Source organism: Podarcis bocagei, assembly GCF_964188305.1.
Source record: "Podarcis bocagei genome assembly, chromosome: 2".
Taxonomy (NCBI): domain Eukaryota; kingdom Metazoa; phylum Chordata; class Lepidosauria; order Squamata; family Lacertidae; genus Podarcis; species Podarcis bocagei.
The window spans coordinates 65,080,347-65,100,216 of NC_138126.1; the positions used below are offsets into that span (position 1 = coordinate 65,080,347).

The following is a 19,870-nucleotide window of genomic DNA, read 5'->3' on the forward strand; positions in this document are numbered from 1 at the left end:
TGAGAGCTTAAAATTTCTGCATAATTATATTAAAGCAGTGGTCCACAAGCAACTTTCCCATGAAGAGTTCTACTCACGTGAATTTAGCTGCTCCAATATTAAATAGAAAATGAACTGCAGCCTGTATCATTGCTCAAACTCGAAGCAAAATGATCTTTTGTGTCAGAATTGATGCTAATAGAGAAGGGATAATTACTTCAATGACGATGGTTAAAAATGAGTATGCAAGTACATGTTAAAGTAATACTACTACAACTGTTGTTCAAGCCTAACATTGCTGACTTTGATTTCACCAGAACAATTTTACTTTTTTTGAAGTTGATGCCTGAATAGGATGTTTTAGTTTACTGGAAACTGGGTGGTGGTGAGGGAGTCAAATCTGACAAGCAGCTCTTCCCTCTACTCTAGAGTTTTAATCTTTTACAAGGCAGGCAAGGCTTACTGACAATCTAAGTGGCTCAGCTAAAACAGCATGGCCTGATTCCATATGGGTATCGTGTGCATTCCCTTCATAGCCTTTTAAATTATTTAGTGCTTTGGTCAAGCAGCACAGAAAAGGACAAAGCCTGTAGCCAGTGATCTCTTCAGAAATAGTTTCAAATGTATTGATTCAGAAGCCATCAATTATATAATGCACCTGGCTGCATGTGTGAAAAAAATAATTGAAAAGTGCATTCTGAAGGAGAAGCTGTGCAATGGTTTTAAGGAACGATAAATGTTTACTGGGGGTGCAAAATGCACAAACACACTCTTGTCTCATTTTTAAATTTAGGACATCATGTATGTCATAAGTAGCTACTGCAGTATGACAACTATTTTATCGTATATTGTAGAGAATTTTAAATTGAAAAAATGCTAATATGCATCTAAAAGCTTGTCATCTGAAGAGTTGTTCAAGGATTTTGAAGAGGTTATGGTGACAGCAAAATGAATGCAATTATATCTCTATTTTCTGATCAGAGACTATAGTATATGAAAATTGAGCATTACTGCTTCTTTTGGTTGGAAAATCTACCTAGTGTATAAAACATTCTCAGTTAAACTTTTCAACTTTACTCAAAAGTCAGTAGGAAAATGCTGCATCTAGTTTTTTAAGACACCCAAATATATATGGCTTCAGCTTTGCTGTTCTTTTATACTGTAGTATATAGAGAAATCGAATCGTATATAAAAAAAGTTCCCTGATCAGTTTTTTTATTGAGCCAGTAGAAACCTGCTGTGCATTAGAGGGCAATGTAGAAAGATATTTTATGCTCTGTAGTTTGCAAATGTATTTTATTGTTTCCACTCTTGTCCTCCAGATTTTTGCATTTTTAAAAAAATGAGCATTGTGGTATGCAGGTGTCAGTTTTAAAAGCATGGGTATATAATATAGAAAGATGAAGAAGTAACAATGTAAATTAAAGGGTTATTCCCCAAATCTAACCACATCTCCTTATTTGTTTTTAATGTCACTTCTATGAAGAACATTCTTACATGTCTCCCTTTGCAGCATTGCTGCTTGGCTTCAAAGCCCTCCCGCCGTTCCTTCCATGGTGCTGTAGCTAGTTTGAATACCTGGTGGTGGCATCTGCCCATGACAAAGGAATATGAGCCAAAGAAGTTGGATATTACATTGTTATCAGATCAACACATTCCACAGCTATGTAGCTGATCTGATAAGGTCAATCTTTCTGTAATATAAATTAAGAACCAAATAAACAGATTAGAAGGATTCATAACATGCTCTGAACGACATTGATTTCAGCAATCTAACAAATTACTATAGGTCATCCTGCAATAAACCCACCAGTGGACTCACAGTGCAGACAGCAGACAATCGACTGACAATTTTTATTTTGCAGCACAAACAAGTTTCACCTTTAAACTTTATTAAGCTTTTGTGCATGAACTGGATGAACTTGTGATTTAACAACATTCTGAGCTCACTAACAATGGTCGCTTTTAAAGACTCTTGTATACTCAAGTCAAAGCTGAGAGCTAAGAGAATGCTGGGAAATGCTATTTCTACATACAGTTTATTGTACTCTTACAAGCATGTCTCTTCTCCCCACTTCTCCTGACAGGAAGTAATACTCAAGAGGGCAGCCGATCTGGTGGAAGCACTCTATGGTATGCCACATAACAACCAGGTAAATGCAGTCCTCATTTAATAGCTCTTTATATTTAGCATGTTGGTACCTATGCTTTAGGGGTAGCCTAGTCAGTTATACTTGTACATAAAAAATTTAGACAAAGGAAAATAAATGAGGGAATCAAATGAGCTTGCTTTGTTGGTGTTTCTTTATTTTCCTTCCTTTCCTTTTGTTTTTACAAAGATTAAAAACTGCATGCATGTCACCTTCAGAAACACAAATCTATGTTAGGTAGTGATTTATACCTTTTAGATCTGTAGACTTTAAATAGAATTTAAAAATGTACACTTTCCAAATATTATATGTTTTGAGATGGTATATCACCTATGCCAAGCAGTTCACATGATGTGTGTAATAAAAATAAGTAAATGAAACTTATGGGGCAATATTATACACATCTATTTGGAAATAATTACCATTGTCTTTTGTTGGGCTTACTCACAGGTAAATAGGATTATGGTTTCCAGAGTTCTTTTCAAGACCTTACCTCAGCAAAGTCTAAAATAATTCTCAGAGGATGACATCCCATTTTCACAGAAACCTTTGGGCAAACTCTGGATTGAAGACAGATGCTAAAATGTTCTCTTTGCCTTTCAAGGTCTTGCTGTTTGGGAACTTTGAGATTCAGTTATACTCAGAAGTGATTTGCTGCACTGTGTAGAAGTGGACCTGCCCATGTAGACAATGTCACAAATAGTAACATTGAATAGGTCATTTTACTTGTGTCTCTCATAATACTGTACAGGCAATTCCCTGTTGGACCGGGGGTTGCATGTGTCGGCCATCGCACATCAATTGGCCGCGTGCAAAATGGTCACTGCCTGTACACTCAGATGACCCTTTTGTGTGTGGAGGAATATGAAACTACTTCTTGTAAAATAACATGGGAATTGGCCCAGAAGATATGCTGATTCTCATATAAATCAGCATCAGTGACATCAGATTCCTTACCTGCAACTGCCTAGTCTAGGAGAAGCCCACTTAGAACTTGTGTTTTGCTTTCTATTACCTATATATTTTTGCATTAAAAATCAGGACTGATTGAAAAGCATACATTTTCCCTTGGCAAAGGAACATACCATCTCAAAAATATATATAATACTTGTGAAGTGTAAGTCGTTAATAAATTCTATTTAAAGTATTAATGTCAGATAAGGGAGAATTATGACCATAGATTTGTGTTTCTAGAGGTTACTTATTGTGGTTAAGTAAGTCCATAAAAGCTTCCTTACTCTGAATCATACTATTGGTCCACCTTGCTCAGTTTTGTCTACTCTGAGTAGCAACTGCTATCTGGGATTTCATCCTTACCTGAAGATTCCAGGCATTGAACCTGGAATCTTTTGCATGCAAAGGATGTGCTCTACCACAAGAGACCTTTAGGTATCACTATTGCAATATCTATCTTCAATCTTGAAGCAGTCTTGTTTGGTAGATCATTGTTCCCATTTCACTGAGACAGACCCAAAGTTAGAAAGGATTGTTTGTGCAGCTAATTAAGTCTGGGTGGGATCTTCAAATGAAGGCCACAAATTCACTATTAGCCATATCATCACTTTATCTGAGTGGATTAGAGTTTGACCTATGACTTGTTCAGCCCTCAAGTCAATCCAATCTTGTCCCACTGTTCTGAGGGAAGATATGCTGAATCTTGCATCGGTGTAGGCTCCTTAACTGCTCAGTGAATTGCCTCTTAATTACTTTGTTACATCTCTCAACGCTTCCCCCCAGGAAATAATCCTGAAAAGAGCAGCTGATATTGCAGAAGCTCTCTACAGCGTCCCTCGCAATCACAACCAACTCCCAGCGCTCGCCAACACTTCGGTCCATGCAGGAATGATGGGCGTGAACTCCTTTAGTGGTCAGTTAGCAGTCAATGTCTCAGAAGCATCACAGGCCACTAATCAGGGTAAGCTGAAGAAGAAAGTTTTTTTTTTTTTTAATCTTCAGGCAAAATTGGGTGGATTTTTTTAAAAAAATTGGAAAGCAAAGAACTTACTAAAGAGCCTCTATATGGCTAAGTAAAATGCACCATGCACATTTATTTCACTGAGCATGCCAACATCCATGTTAGCTGGGATGGATGAGAGTTTTCCCCTGGAGGGTAGAAGGTGGGGGAAATTGCATTAGAATAGTACACAGAACAGTTCATGGCCTGCATAACATGTAATCTGTTTGCCTAGTGAGATAAAATGCACTGCTGTTTCACTGGCGTGGAGGGCACTTGATAATTTACATATTTAACGGAGTCATGGTCAGTGAATAAAAAAAAAAGTATTTGAGTTAAGCACTCAGTACTAAGGCTGAACATTCTGCACCAAAGTACTTATAGCATGAGTTTACCTTAACATAAACATGCTGGCTCATACCCAGTGTTAGAAACTGAGATATCATAGAATCATAGAATCATAGAATCATAGAGTTGGAAGAGACCACAAGGGCCATCGAGTCCAACCCCCTGCCAAGCAGGAAACACCATCAGAGCACTCCTGACATATGAAAGCTAGGAGCGCATTAAACCTAGGTTATGGGGGCAACAATGGAATGTATAGGCATGCTTTTTTTAATAACAAGCACACAAAGCTGAAAATGAATGAAATGCAGCTAAAATATTATGTTCATTTTTCACATGGTCTAGTCCTTCCCTTGCCCACCCTCCTAATATTCTTAAGAGGGGTCTCTTCGCCAGACTTCAGAGAGTAGCTAGAAGTGGGGAGTCAGAAAGGTCCTCCTTTCCTTCCACTCTGCAGTTTTAATCTGAAATCTTAGGTGCAGTACTGCGCCCAGAGCTCGGAAACTGCTCATGCTAATGAAATTCCCTGTCGCAAAATGCACCTAGAACGTCCAAAAGCTATATAACCAAGGACATATTGCTGTCTCCATGGAAGTATCAGAAGTGATGCAACCAAAATTAGTTCCTGAAAACTGAGATTCTAGACCTTGTTTAATTATGTTCTGTTTTTAACAAGCAAGGACCGAGCACTTTTCCTTGGCAGAACAATCCTAACTATAGAGGCTGGGTTGCTGTGGAATGGCAGATACACTGCCACATTCTGAAGCCCTGCCAACAAGGGTGGAAGGTGGAGGGTTTTTTTGGGAGGGTGCTGCACCAGCTCCAGCCTGGTGCAGCTGAGGGATTAAGGGATTGGGCCTATGAGCCAAAGCCCCCAGCATTCCACTCCAAAATGCCCTGTTTGGGAGCTTTCCACTGGCTACTGCCACCCATTTTGTTGGCAATCAGACCTCCAACCTTCCTCCCATCAGGATTACAGCTGCTGCTGTTAAAATTTCTATACTGCCCTTCGCCCGACAATCATAGGGCGGTTTACAATATAAAAATTCAAAAATACATGTCTTAATAACAAACAAAAACAATACCACCACCACTACCCTGAGGTTTAAAAGCCCATAGATTGTTTAATTAGCCACAGGCCTAGGAGAAGAAGGGCTTTGCCCGGCACCTAATGATATGTACTGAAGGTGCCAGGATTTCACAAGCATGGAGCCACCAAAGAAAAGGCCCACTCTTGTGTTGCTACCCTCCAGACCTCTTGCACATGAAGAAGGGCCTCAGATGATGACCACAGGATTCAGGTCGGTTCATATGGGGTGATGCGCTTCTCTTCCTAAGAACTGATCAGAAATTGTTAACAGGCTGTTAAGAGTGTGGCTCAGAACCATACAGATAGAATCCCTCAGGCCAGAAGTTGTCTCTTTGCCATATCTTTCAGCTATTTGCAACATCTTCTGTGACCCATAACACTCACACTTACTTAAAAGTTCTCAACACTTCATAAATGATTTGCAGATTGAACTTCCTAAAGCAACTCTCTTTCTTCAGAATTGCATTTTTGTGGTATGTTCCGAAAGTCTCTCTTGAAAAACAGCTGTTGTGTCTTTCTCTTTTTTGACTTTTTGCCCCCCCCAAAAAAGGTTTTACTCGCAACTCAAGCAGTGTGTCACCTCATGGTTACGTGCCAAGCACTACCCCTCAGCAGACAAACTACAATTCCGTCACGACAAGCATGAATGGCTACGGAAATGCTGGAATGTCCAATTTAGGTGGATCTCCAACCTTCCTGAATGGGTCTGCTGCCAACTCTCCCTATGCCAGTACGTATTCCTGCACCATTTATGCTGATTGTTTTCCTGTGGTGGTTGGTGCCCATAGAAACTTGCAGGGTGGGATTCAGGGAGAAAAATGCCAGGCGGAGCCACTCCCTGAACTGGTTGTAAGAAAGGCAGGCAGGCATGTGGAGGCTTGCTGATGGCAGATTGGGGGGTGGGGGTGGGACAGTGCCCCGTTCACTCCAGTTGAGCAGTTGCTGCTGACAAATGGCCTAGCCTTTTGTAATGTCCCTATTGCCCCAATCCTAAATGCACTTACTAGGGTGCATCTCACTCAATTCCCATTGGATATATTAACTGCAGTCATACAGTCACCCCATAGCAAGAGTTCTTGGAGCAGCTCACAAAGAAACGGGAAGAAATGATTAACAACTCATTTACAGGAAAAACTCAAATTCAGTGAGTCAAAGGACACATGCTTTGAATTGAACTGTAAGGCAGCAACCTGAGGCAGAGCGAGTAAGCCCCACTGATACAGTGAAGCTTACTTCTGAGAAGATGCGCATAGGTTGCGCTATAAGACCCTTGAAGTTCATTACAGATGCTTAAAGTTTGTTTCACGCTTGTCATTTTTGTTATTTATTTACAAATGGAAGCAGCTGCATTGGGTTATGTACTTGATGCAGTAAAGTGCCATTAATCTGGACCATTGCTTTCCATTTCCTGGATAGACTTTGTACTTGATATAATTATATATGATTTTTGGTTTTATTCTAATTGCTGCTTGAAAAACTCAGGCGTAGTTTTGGGGCTCCTAAGAAGCTTCCATCCAAGGGTTGATCAGGTCCTCACCTGCTTATCATCAACAACGCTAACACAACAGAAGCTGGCTGCCAGACACCTGGGAAGCACTGTGCAAGGCACTTCCCAAGCTGTGATAGTTGGGTATTTGAGAAGTGCTGTGCAAAGTGTGTTTGTGAGGGGGGAGGTTCATTGGAATTGCCCTAGTAGAGGGTTAAACCTCTCCTCTCCAGACACTTGTGATTCCAATGAAAATGTGCCCTGCCACCTCCACCCACACCTACTATTGCATTTAACAAAGCCCCTGATGTGGCTGCTACCACATGCCTGACGCAATAGGTAGTTTTGCCCCAATACTTTAAAAAAGGATCTTGCCCTTAAGGGTGGTGTTAGAAACTGAGATATGAAAGCTAGGAGCTAAATGGCAACTTAAACCTAGGGTACTGGCGCAACAATGGAATGTATAGGCGTTCTTTTTTAATAACAAGCACACAAAGCTGAAAACGAATGAACTGCAGCTAAAATATTATGTTCATTTTTCACATGGTCTAGCCCTTCCCCTGCCCACCTCCCTTATATTCTTAAGAGGGTCTCTTCTCCAGTCTTCAGAATGTAGCTGGAAGTGGGAAGGCAGAAAAAGGCCCTCCTTTCCTTCCACTCAGGAATTTTAAAGTGAAATCTTAGGCACAGTACTGCGCCCAGAGCTCAGAAACTGCTCGCCCTAAGAAAATTCCCTGTTGCAAAATGCGCCTAGAACAATGGGAGTTTCGAACACTGCTTAGGGGTCTTTAAAGTAAAAAAGAAAAAGAGAGATCTACATGGTTGTCATGTCAGAGCTTAAAATTCTCCACCAGGAATTACTATTTAATTCTGATAGCAGTATAATAACAATGGATGATAATTAAACTCTCTGAACTATTACACTGAATTAATGGGATAGAATTTTTAACCCCTATTCTTTGTTCCATGAAAGTGATTTCTGTGATACACTATTTCATAATCACGGACTGATTTGTCTTCTGAAGTGTTTCTTTCTATTGAATAATGTCTTTATATTACTTTTCATTTCACCACCACCATTATTATTACTATTATTATCTTTGAGCGGTTTTTCTTGGTTGATCTTGCTGTCCCATTAATGGCAAATATGTTCAATTGGAAAATGTTTCAATCATGACCTGAGAATTAGAAAGGTGGCATCCTTAATTAAATCAATAAACTAATTGCTGTATAGTAGCAATTCAATTTAGGTGCTTTGATTGCTGCGCCTTAACAAGTGCTTGCAGGAACTGAGTGACTCCAGACCAAGATTGTATCTGTCAGACTGTGAAACTTTGAACGTTTAATTTCCATTAATTGATTTCCTCAGTGTTCACAAATATGATATCAGTTTCCTGCACCGAGATTCTGAGAGGGTGATTTTTATCTTCAGAAATGCAAATAAAATAATAATCTCAAGTTCAGCTGATTTAAATTTTCATTCCCCTGCCATTTAATTATTCATAAACCACAATTAAACATAAACAGCTTCTAAATAAGGGGGGGGGGGAATAAATAATTTGTCCAGCTAACCAGGTTCTTCTCTTTTCTCATAGTAATAGAACCCAAATTTCTGGAGCAACTTGGCATTATCTTTAAGTAAGGAAAGCTGCTCTAAACCAACAACCACAACCACCAAATATATTAATTATCTTTAGACAAAATGCCAATGAAGTTGAAAAAGAAGGCAATTCTCAAAACCAAAGTAGTTGATTTGGCCCAGGTCACACATCACATTAAAAAGCAAACTATGGTTTAATGTGACTGGTCCATACCACTAAAAAAGTTATTGCTGCGCTTCTCAATTTCCAGGGCTCCTGAATTGGGCTTGCTGTGACATCTGAAAACATGCTCTTGGTTTGCTTTTCCCAAACAAACCACTAAGAGTGAGCCAGGAACTTTGGCTACTGCTCATGGTTTGCTAGGAGAGAAACAAACCATGAACTAGACATGGTCCTCATGACAAACCAGGCTGGATTATTTCCTGGTGGTTCAGCAGCAGCAAGAGCAGGAGATAAGCAAGGCAAGAAGCATGTTAGGCTTTCACGTGAAACCATTGTTTGTTTCCATCTATGGTTTAATGTGACGTCTTAGAAATTTCAAACATGTAATATCCTACAAGCTAGGAAAAAGCTGTGCCTGACCTTAGTTGCTAACTGCAGCGCTGGATTTAGGGTGGTGTGAGCAGTTCTCCCGCACAGGGCGCTATGCCAAGGGGGCACAAAATTGAGAAGATCCATTTGGGGGTGCAAATTTTGGGGGGCAGTGTACTAATTTAATTATTATTAATAATGGAACCAGGAACAAAGCAAATAACTGCATGCATACTCTTATTACCACCATGGAGCTTTCTGCCGCCGCCACCTCACACTCGCACACACACTGCCTCACTCCTGGCCAACATGGCTAAGGCATGTAGTGTTGATACTGAAAACTGTTTCCAAACTGTCTGCAACTGCCTCTCCCAAAATTTCATGACTGTGCAGGCAAGTTGACAGAATGAAGAAAATCACAGGTTGAAAATCACAAAAATGGTTGGCAAAATTAAGGAATGTTTTTAGCCTAATCCTATGCATGTTTATTCAAATGGACATTCAGTAGAGCTTAGTCCCAATTAAGTGTGCATATATTTGCAGCCTGGCAGCCAAATTTTGTGAATGTTTTCTTAGAAGTAAATACCACTGAGTTCAGTAGCTTTTAGCCCCAAATGAGGGTGCAGATATTTACTCATTGGATTGCAACCTGAGCCATGTGATTTATTGGATACTAAAATAATATTGTACCAAAAACAAACAAAGAAAACAACAGCCAGTTTTAGTTTTCTCCTTTTAAAAGTAACATTTTCATCATTATTATTTTTTTTAAAAGAAGAATATTGGGATTTGGTCTCTTTATTTAGAGACTTCCTCCTACACATGTAAACACATGGTTCAGTTGCAGGAGAAGCAGAACAAAAATTTAATGAAATGGAGACAAGGAATAAAAGAAACTTTCACAAGTTTGTTTAGCTGAAACAATGGGGCTAAACTTTTAGGGGTGTTCCTTCCCAGTGTTAGAAAATGAGATATGAAAGCTAGAAGCTAAATGGCACCTTAAACCTAGGTTATAAGCGCAACAATGGAATGTCTATGCACACTTTTTTATAACAAGCATACAGTGCTGAAATTGCATGAACTGCAGCTAAAATATTATGTTCATTTTTCACATGGTCTAGTCCTTCCCCTGCCCACCCCCTAATATTCTTAAGAGGGTCTCTTCTCCAGCCTTCAGAGAGTAGCTAGAAGTGGGGAGGCAGAAAAAGGTCCTCCTTTCCTTCCACCCTGCAGTTTTAATCTGAAATCTTAGGCTCAGTACTGCTTCCAGAGCTCAGAAACTGCTCGTGCCAATGAAATTCCATTGCAAAGTGTGCCTGGAACAATGGGAATTTCGAACACCGTCTTTTCCAAAGTTGCAGAGAATGCAAGGCTGTCAATTACGAAAACTGCTCCCCAATATTTTCTGTGACTGTAAGAGATTATTGAATTTGCCTCTTGGATGCAGCTGTGTGACCACCCGGGGAAGCACAATTAACTTCCACCAGTGCCGTCTGAGGTCCCATGTACACTGTACATTTAAAGCAGTATCATACCAAAGTAAACAGTCATGACTTCCCCCAAAGAATCCTGGGAACAATTGTTATGGGTGCTGAGATCCCTCACAGAGCTACAATTATCAGAGTGCTTTAACACTCAATCCCTCTTTTCAGGTAACTCTGGGAACCATAACTCTGTGAGGGTCTTCCTGGCAACTCCTGGCACCCTTAGCGAACTACAGTTCCCAGGAATCTGTGGGGGAAGCCATGGCTGTTTTCAGTGGTATGATACTGCTGTAAATGTATGGTGCAGATGGGGCGTGAAGTAGAGTGCAGACATTCAGTTTTGACAAGTTGACTCTCTCTAGGAAAACGACACGGAGGCAACAGTTGTTACCATTTTTAATGAGCTATCTCAAGATACGTGGAGGTTGTGAGATAGCCCAGAGTGATGATGGGGACCTGTCTGATGTTACTTTCACAGAATGGTAGAGCTGCTTTCTCTTGCTTTCCTGCATTGCAGAGGGGTGGACTAGATGACTCTACAATTCTATGATTTCATGCCACCTCATAAGTAATACCAGAAGCCCTGGATCCCATGGGAAGCCATGGGAATGAGCCATGTCATGCTCTCCTTCCCACGTGACCTGGGATTCTGGCGTCAACTTTCCAGTAAGGGAACAGCTGTTGGCAAGAACGCCATGCTAAGGGTCAATCAGATGTTATGAGATCAAAACCACCAAGAGCTCGGCATCTGCTAAAGAAGTCTTGGTGGCACCCTCAAAAATCAAGCCTTTTTGCATTTCCATTTAAAATCTTGATACCAGTATTTCCTCTGTGTTTTGTTTTGCTCTAGTCGTGCCATCCAGCCCAACAATGGCCTCCTCCACTAGTCTCCCTTCTAACTGTAGCAGCTCCTCCGGGATCTTCTCCTTCTCACCAGCCAACATGGTCTCAGCAGTGAAACAGAAGAGTGCTTTTGCTCCTGTTGTTAGACCGCAGACTTCCCCTCCCCCCACCTGTACCAGCACCAATGGGAATAGCCTGCAAGGTAGGCCAACCTGGGCATCATACTGTTTTACAGCACCTTTGTTTCTTGCATCTCATCCAAAGGGTGACAGGCCTTGGCAGTCTACAATGTGGCCTGTGCATTCTATGTGTCACTGATAAGTGCCCTCATTCCCTTGCTTGGCAAAACAGCCTGCTTTCATTGCCCTGTTGAACTGAGATGCTGTGTCTTTTTTTAAAACAAAGCATGGTCTGAGTGTTTGCTTAAAATGAGTGATATTGCAGCTTACTAATACCAGCCTTTCTCTTTCTTTCCTTTCTTATTCCTTGTTGTTGTCTTTTATCAGACCAGTCTTTTGTGGACTCTAGCAAGTACTCCACTGCAGGGTCTCTCCAGGGTCTGGCCTTCTCCTGAAGTACGTCAGTCAATCTTCCCTTCCTTTTTTTAATTTTGTTTTTCCTTTGTCATGTCCACATGTGGAATATCTCTACTAATGGCAGCAAAGTTTGTGGGGGTTCATCACAGAAAGCAAACCACAGCAACATTTGCTTTGCATGTGATAGCAAATTATATATGGCACGTTCTACATTCATGTAAGGTTTCCCAACTTCTTACCTTGTAAGGCATTAGTTCATTGTGATTAATGTTCTGGATGTCAGCTAATTTATATTGCAAACCCCCGTGTCTCCTTGAAAACCTCTTCAGCTGTTGGAAACCTACATTTTTATGTCATCCCATTGACTTAAACTGATGCTTTCCCAAATACTGCACCCCTTTTCTATATCATTCACATATAGAGCAATCAGATAGCTATGGATTTCCAACCTATCTATGTACCTTAGGTTCAGGTCAAATTTAGTGGGTGCCTGGAAGCCCATGCCATGATTCCTGAAAGTGGAGAGTCCTGTTTTACACTGTGATTTCCCTCCAGTGTTCCAGTCCCACTTGAAGAGTGCTTGAGTCTCTTGTTGGCTTTCATGGTGTACCAAAATGGACAAGGCACTCTCCAAAAGGGAGCAGACATGGATCATTGCTTATCACAGCCAAGTTTGGATCAGGAATACTGGATAATACATACTAAGCCACTAAAGCAGCCAACTAACTGGCAGAGTAGGCCTGCTGCTTTCTGTGTTACAGTTGTGTTAACATTGTCTATCCTACATTTCAACATGGAGCAGTTGGGGAAATGAGAAATAGCCAACTGAGGTGGATTTCAGAAATAGCCAACTGAGGTGGATTTCAGAAATAGGCAACTGAGGTGGATTTCAGAAATAGGCAAACTCCAGCCCTCCAGATATTTGGGACTACAATTCCCATCATCCCTAGCTAACAGGACCAGTGGTCAGGGATCATGGGAATTGTAGTCCCAAATATCTGGAGGGCCGGAGTTTGCCTATGCCTGTTTTAGATATTCATCTGATATTTTCACCTTGAAGCCCTCCTACAAATGAGGGGGCTTTGTGGCCACGCACCTGCCACTTATATTATTACATTTCTTTTTTCATTTTTTCCTCTCTTTTTATAGTTAATTTGCACATTGCAGATATCAATGTAGATAGGAAGGAAGCTTGTGTGTGCAGGAAAATTCAGATAATTAGTTCTAAGACAGCAAGGGACAATTCACTTAAAAGTGATAAGAGCGCTTATGGTCAGCTACAGTTTTGCCAAATATATGTTCTATGTCAGAGCACTCAAAGTTTGCCCTGAGTCCAACCTCAACTTGGCTTCAGAAGCCTGCTTAGCTTCTGAATGGGCTTGTTCACCTATTATCAGCCCTGAACTTAAGTCCCCAGTTGTCATTGTATTTCCTTTTGTTCACGGACAAATACGGTGATGCCCACATTTGAATAAAAATGTTGTGTTTTGTCCGTATGTCCTATAACATTACTTGTCATAGATGCATTGGGCTGCACACCCAGCCAATGAGAGAGGGAATTAACACGTGTGGTATACACCATAAAAGCAGAATCTGCCCTGTTCACTGGTTGCTGGTGTCTGTTGTACGTCTGCCCTACTGTGCTTAACCCTCCCTCATAATTACTGCACCACACTCTCAAACACTGAGAGGAATATACATTTTCATGCTCACTTAGATAAGAAGAGTTCTCATAATCACCAGCTGCCTCAAACTGCGCCAGAGGTAGAAGAGGTTACTGGTGCATGCTGTAGTTCACCCAGACCTGTTCCCCCTGCCTACTTTCTTTCTTCTATCTATCTGTCTGTCTGTCTTCACAGAATGTGGTGACAAATAGTATATTTTTTTGCCCCATCGCCTTAAGCGACTTTCCATGAGCTTAATTCAGAAATCGCCTATCCTAAGTAGACACATATCAGAGACTCTTTTTGGGTCATGTCATGAATCTCTGAGAGTGAGCAGCCAGCTTTTGCAACTATAGATGAAAACATTTTCAATGTTAAATGTACCAGCAGAATGAAAAGTGCTCATTCATAAACAAAAGGCACTTAATATGCCTAAAGACAAGTGCTTCACCCTGTGTACTAGAAGCTGAACAACCCAGGGCATAAATCTGAAGGCTAAGACAAGTCAGAGTGGGGTTGTTGTTGTTTTTAACCATATAGTATACAATCTATAAAGAACTGAGCTTATGCAAGCCTTACTTGAAATAAATGAAGTTTTCAAGGGAGCTATGTAGGAAAAATTGCGCCCAAAGAAAATGAAAACTCACAGACCTCTTTCACATTCTCTCCACTATTTTGGATTTGCAGTTTAAACTGGGAAGCATTCTCAGTTGTAAGCTCCCCACCCCCATGGTTACAGAAGCTGTGACCACCTCCTAGAAATAGTATGAGTCAAACATAGTTGTCATAAAGCGTCAGTTTGGCATATTGCTAATCATGGATGATATATTAGACACAAGCATTATATCTGATCAACAAGTGAGCTCTGGTCTATGAACAGATACGCCTTTCCTAGTAACCTCAGTTAGGACACCCACCTACCAATCTGAATAACAGACATAGTCCTTTAAATCTCCTAACAGGAGGCAAGACAAGTGAGGCTCCTTCTGCCGCCTTACTCACCTGCTGGGTGATACACCTGGGAGGGAGAGCGTGACAGGGCAAATAATGAGCTACAGTAACACTGTCTCCTGATTTAGTGGAATATTTAAAGGGTCACGCCCAATGTTTGGCTAGTAGTCCTCTCCATTTTTGCAGCTATGCTCACCACAGTGACATTGATTTGTATATTAATATTGTGGAATTAAAATCTGCAGACCTAAAACCTTCCAGTTTTACTTCTGCTTGTGGTGCGAGCAGAGAAATAGAACAGCAGGAGCTTGGAGCTTGCAGTTTTCAAACTGTTGCTTTTGATTTCGCCATGCCCGGGATTTTAGATTTCCTGTTTTAAGACACTGGCTGCGTAGGTAGTACATGAACAGAGTGATTTTCACCTCCCAAAATAAAGCTCATATTTGCTGTTGGAGATAGAAGTGATCACTTCCTTGGCAAGGCTTTGTACATTTAAAGCAATTGTTTATGCAATGCGCAGCAGTGATACAAATCTGTATTAATTTATACCACTATGTTTTTGCATGGGCTCTCTAATACATAATTGCAATAATAGTAGTCATGCATTGTGCAACAATGATTCAGATCTGCTTCGCTAAAATTGTACATGCACTTTTGCAGATAACCATGCCAAGTGTGAAAAGCCATATCCATGAAAATAAAACCATGGGTGTCACATACCAGATAGACGGGGTATAAATATAATAAAACCACCATCCTCATCCTCATCATCTACTAGAACAGGCTTCCTCAACCTTGGCCCTCCAGATGTTTTGAGACTACAATTCCCATCATCCCTGACCACTGGTCCTGCTAGCTAGGGATCATGGGAGTAGGCCAAAAACATCTGGAGGGCCAAGGGTGAAGAAGCCTGTACTAGAAATTGCTGATTAATCACTACCTATGTCACATTCCAGATTGAAATGCTCAGATAGCATACTGACATCAGCTTCTATCACCAATATTGTTTGTCTTTTTAAAGCAAAGTGGAACTTGAATGGTTAGATTTTCTCTACAGCGTCATGCTATTTTACACCACACTCAAGGCATGCCAAATCTGCTCAGAAATGCACAGTCAATTACTGTATGTGTGTTATTGTTTGTGTAAGGGGTAAAAGCTGGGCCACACACACACACTTTCATGGGATCATTCAAAAGTGGGGACTTTAAGGAAATGGGGAAAATCTTACCTTTGTAGTAATACAAGGTGCATGAGGCTCCCCACTTTCTTTTCTGTTCTTTATTTCAACAATAAAAACAAAAGGCCTTGCTGATGCTACCTCAGGATCCTGCATCACTCCCATTGGCATTCTGTCCGAGGAAAACAGGTGGGCTGCTGACAACCGCAGCAGCGAGGCTTTTGTTGTTGCTTAAGGAAAAAATGAGATGAAACTCCTCAGTTACCTTGTACTTAAAGAAGAAAATTCTGAAAATTGCCCTGCATCCCAAAGGCCACTTTTCAGGGAGTAACTTTCCCCTCTCAAAACTGGGGGAACTTTGGGCTGAAAGCAAGTGTCCGGCTTGTCTCCCTTTGAGACTGTGATACTTCAGTGAGCCACCATGCATACCTTGCTTATATAGCTCAGCGATCTTCCAAACCAGGCTTCCTCAACCTCAGCCCTCCAGATGTTTTGAGACTACAATTCCCATCATCCCTGACCACTGGCCCTGCTAGCTAGGGATCATGAGAGTTGTAGGCCAAAAACATCTGGAGGGCCAAGGTTGAGGAAGCCTGATCCAAACCCTTCACTAGAACAACAGTTATATTTCACTGGTAGTGGTGTTTTTAACCACACAGTTTTTGGGTGGAATATAGAATGAAATCTTTTTTTTCCTTTTTTTCTTTTATAGATCACCATCATAGGTTATCCTTATATAAATTAGAACATGATGGAGACATATAACAGCCATTCATTTTGTTTTTGTAAAAATACATTTTGCTTTTGTCAGGTTTTGGGTGGGGGAATCCTGTGATATTTCCCTTTTCAGAATCAATTTCACATTGAACCAGAAAAAAAGCCTAGGTGGTCCTGTAACCAAGACACTTAAAGTACAAAAGTAGCATGATAAGGCCTTGGCAGAATGGAAATAAGAAACCTTTTAAGCAGAAAGAAATTCCGAACGTCATTCTGCCTTTTGACTTGTAATTTAATTCAGAAGTATTAGGCTTCTTCAGCAATAGTAATGGTAGCTATTCTTTGAAAACCTTACACTTATGCTGCGTTATATTCCATTTCTCTTCCATTGGCACAGTTTCTTGCATTTAGGTATAGTGAAATGTTAAGCTTTCCTAAAAGGAGAAATCGTATTTGCTTAGAAAATCATTGCAGAGTTAACAAATGCCCAATACAGAAAATCTGCAAAAACATTTTATTCACTTCCAGGTGCTCCTTTATTGTTAACAGCCTAATAATGATGTTCTAGAAAGGACAGTCAAAATTACCTATACGGGGTAAGGTGTAGTAAGTGCAAAAGTGATACAGGTTAGCCACAGAGAGTTTCTCCCACCCAGCATGATACCACACGTCTGGCAATTTATTATTGAAGTTTCCAAAATCCACAAGAATCTTAGTAGCCACCACTCTGAATGGACACAGAATGCCTTAACCACTTCTTAGGAAAGAATTCCTAATATCATCTGGGCTATAACATTAGTCTGGTATATGTGGTGCCATAGAGTAGTAGGCAGTTGTGGTGCTATCGCCCCTTTAAGACTGGTTTATAGGAATTGGTTAGAACTTCAGAAGAAATGAGCTTACATACAGCTATCTCCCGTAAAAGGCTTCAAGGCTGGTGTCACAAGGTAATTGGGTGGAAGAGGTGAACACCCATGGTCTAAGTTCCCAAAAAAACCTGGATTGGTGGGAGCTCTCGGCAGCCAGTCAAGCCGAGGTCAGCATCTGATGCTCTGATGCTCTGATGGTGTTTCCTGCTTGGCAGGGGGTTGGACTCGATGGCCCTTGTGGTCTCTTCCAACTCTATGATTCTATGATTCTATGATCTATTTGGGCTTGATAGCATCTTGTTCTGTTGCTCAGCCTACTGAGATTTAAGTGTAAGCGTTTATGTTAATTAGCTGGATAAGTTAGTGTTTGTTGTTCTCTTACCTTCTGAGCTACTATAATCTGTGTGATTATTTGGAGTTTTTCTCTCTTGTGAAGTTTTGTTTTAGTAAAGTCTGTGTATGATTTTTATGAAATTTGGTCTGGTCTGAGTTCCTGAACCCTTTAATTTTGACCATGCTTTTTGGAGCAAGGGTCATCCAGTACAGCAGTATATGACAATTCCCCCAGTATGAATTAAAACAAGCTGTAAATATTATACATAGCAGTTCAGTGTGGAAGGGGGGGGAGCTTATAAATTGGACAAAAAGCATAATGCGTAAATGCATAGCCATTGTTATGGCTGTAACCCTGTGAAAGTTTTTTAGTGTGGCTCTAAGCTTAATTCCCAATTTTATTGCTGATTTTTAAGATATCATTCCACTGCTCACACTTGCTCCTGCTCTTCCCTCCACCGGCATGTGGTTCCCAAAAAGTTGCTAAGAAGGGCATATGGCAGTCAGAATGTAAAATGGGTTCCCACTCTTGTCTTGGAAGGTTTTCCTGGTCACAACCCATGGCTGCACTGCAGCCCAGTTGGTGGAAGCACCAGGAGGAGACAGCCTCAAAAGATGACCTCAGTGAAGAAGCAAACTGGTGTGGAAAAAGGCAGCCTTTCAAGTACTGTGGTCTAATGCCATGGAGACGTTCAGTAGTTAGTAAATGTTCATTCCAAAAAATTAATTTGCCCTCACAAGATATAGTAGAATTCATTCCCTGAAGACCTAGTGATGGCCACCAATTGGCTAGACAAATTCATGGTGGATAAGGCTAGCAATGACTGTGTTCTGCCTTCACTGTCGAATGAATATGCTTCTGCATACCAGCTGCTGGAATTGTAAGTGCATAGAGTGTTGTTACACTCAGGTCTTGCTTGTTGTCTTCCCATAAGGCATCTGGGTGGCTACTGTGAAAATAGGATGCTGAACTAGATGGGCCTTTGGCCTGGCTCAGCAGGTGGTTCTTATGTTCTAATGTTTCCTCTAGTTTGGAAATATCAAGATCATTCCAAAACTGTTGACATAGTAATAGCTTTCCAGTGTCTGGATAAGCCATCTTTCCTGCTACTTCAAGATTTTCAATAAATATTTAAACATTCAGAATTTAAAATGTTAAACAGTGCAAAGTTTAACCTGTAACCATATTCTTATATCTGTTCCTTCTTCCAAAATCTCTGATCGCAGTTTCATCAGAGATTAAAGAAATATGTTGCTTGTAAAGGCTTTATTCACACTATGCTGGTCTTTTGAAGAATCAGGAGAGAGACTCCAGATTTATTTTTAAAGGAAATGGCTGTTGTGCTACCAAAACAGGTCATATCCTTATGATGCCTAGTTCCAAATGCATAATTTATTTTCATCCTTTCGTCTTTTGTTTTACTTCATTTAGTCATTGCTGTTTGCTTAAACTGCCTCCCTCTTGCTGATTAGTCTTGTAATTCATGCACATATGGCAATGTTTGTGGAGTAAACATTCCTTCCCACTCCCTGGTCTGCAAGTCTTTCACATTGCTTGGTTCTTATCAAATTAATGCAACTGCAATTAAAGCACAGTGAATTTGAATCAGTTATGGGTCTGAGTTCTTCCCCAAGAAATCTGCCCAGATGTTTGAGATGGTATGCAGCTGGCATTTTAAAGAGGTGACCTTGTGACCACAGTCACCACCAACCATATGTAACTCCCAGCTTAAGGATGTGTTTCCTTACACTAGGTCATTTTGGGCATTACATAGAAAGACCAGATTATCATTGCAGATCTTTCTAGGTCTAAATGTCCAAACATCCTGATGCATGAATGGATTAATTTTAAGTGAGTCAATTTCGTCCCATTGGCTTCAATGTGATTTTAAACTGGCTTAAAAGGAAGGACGCTAGCTTAATTTGTCTGAAGACTGGACTGAGTTATTTGAGTCACCATGTGATACAAAACACTCTACTGAAGATGTCTTTGTGGGGGGGGGGGCGCGTGAATGAATTCAACTTTAGTGGGAAATTATTTATCAGTCACAAATGACATCTTTTCAAGGGCTGAACTGGAATGGGATATATAGCTTTCAGCTGTGGTGTTACTGCTTCCTTGTGGTGGGAGCTCCTTCATAGCAGTGGTAATTTATGCA

At 40.7% G+C, this 19,870-nt stretch overlaps 1 protein-coding gene across 8 annotated transcripts in view; it reads left to right on the forward strand.

The window, feature by feature from the left end:
• The window catches only part of EBF1 (EBF transcription factor 1), a 369,352-nt gene that overhangs the window by 344,794 nt on the left and 4,688 nt on the right, over nt 1–19,870 (forward strand). For 4 of the 8 annotated variants that reach the window (XM_081184946.1, XM_081184947.1, XM_081184948.1 and 1 more), the window contains exons 12-16: nt 2,067–2,132; nt 3,867–4,044; nt 6,069–6,248; nt 11,471–11,665; nt 11,970–12,038. In XM_081184946.1, coding sequence (XP_081041072.1) covers nt 2,067–2,132; nt 3,867–4,044; nt 6,069–6,248; nt 11,471–11,665; nt 11,970–12,037 — 687 coding nt within the window. In that variant the 3' untranslated portion in view covers nt 12,038. The remainder of the gene's footprint in view (nt 1–2,066; nt 2,133–3,866; nt 4,045–6,068; nt 6,249–11,470; nt 11,666–11,969; nt 12,039–19,870) is intronic. The other 4 variants (XM_081184950.1, XM_081184951.1, XM_081184952.1 and 1 more) reach the window with 1 other exon arrangement.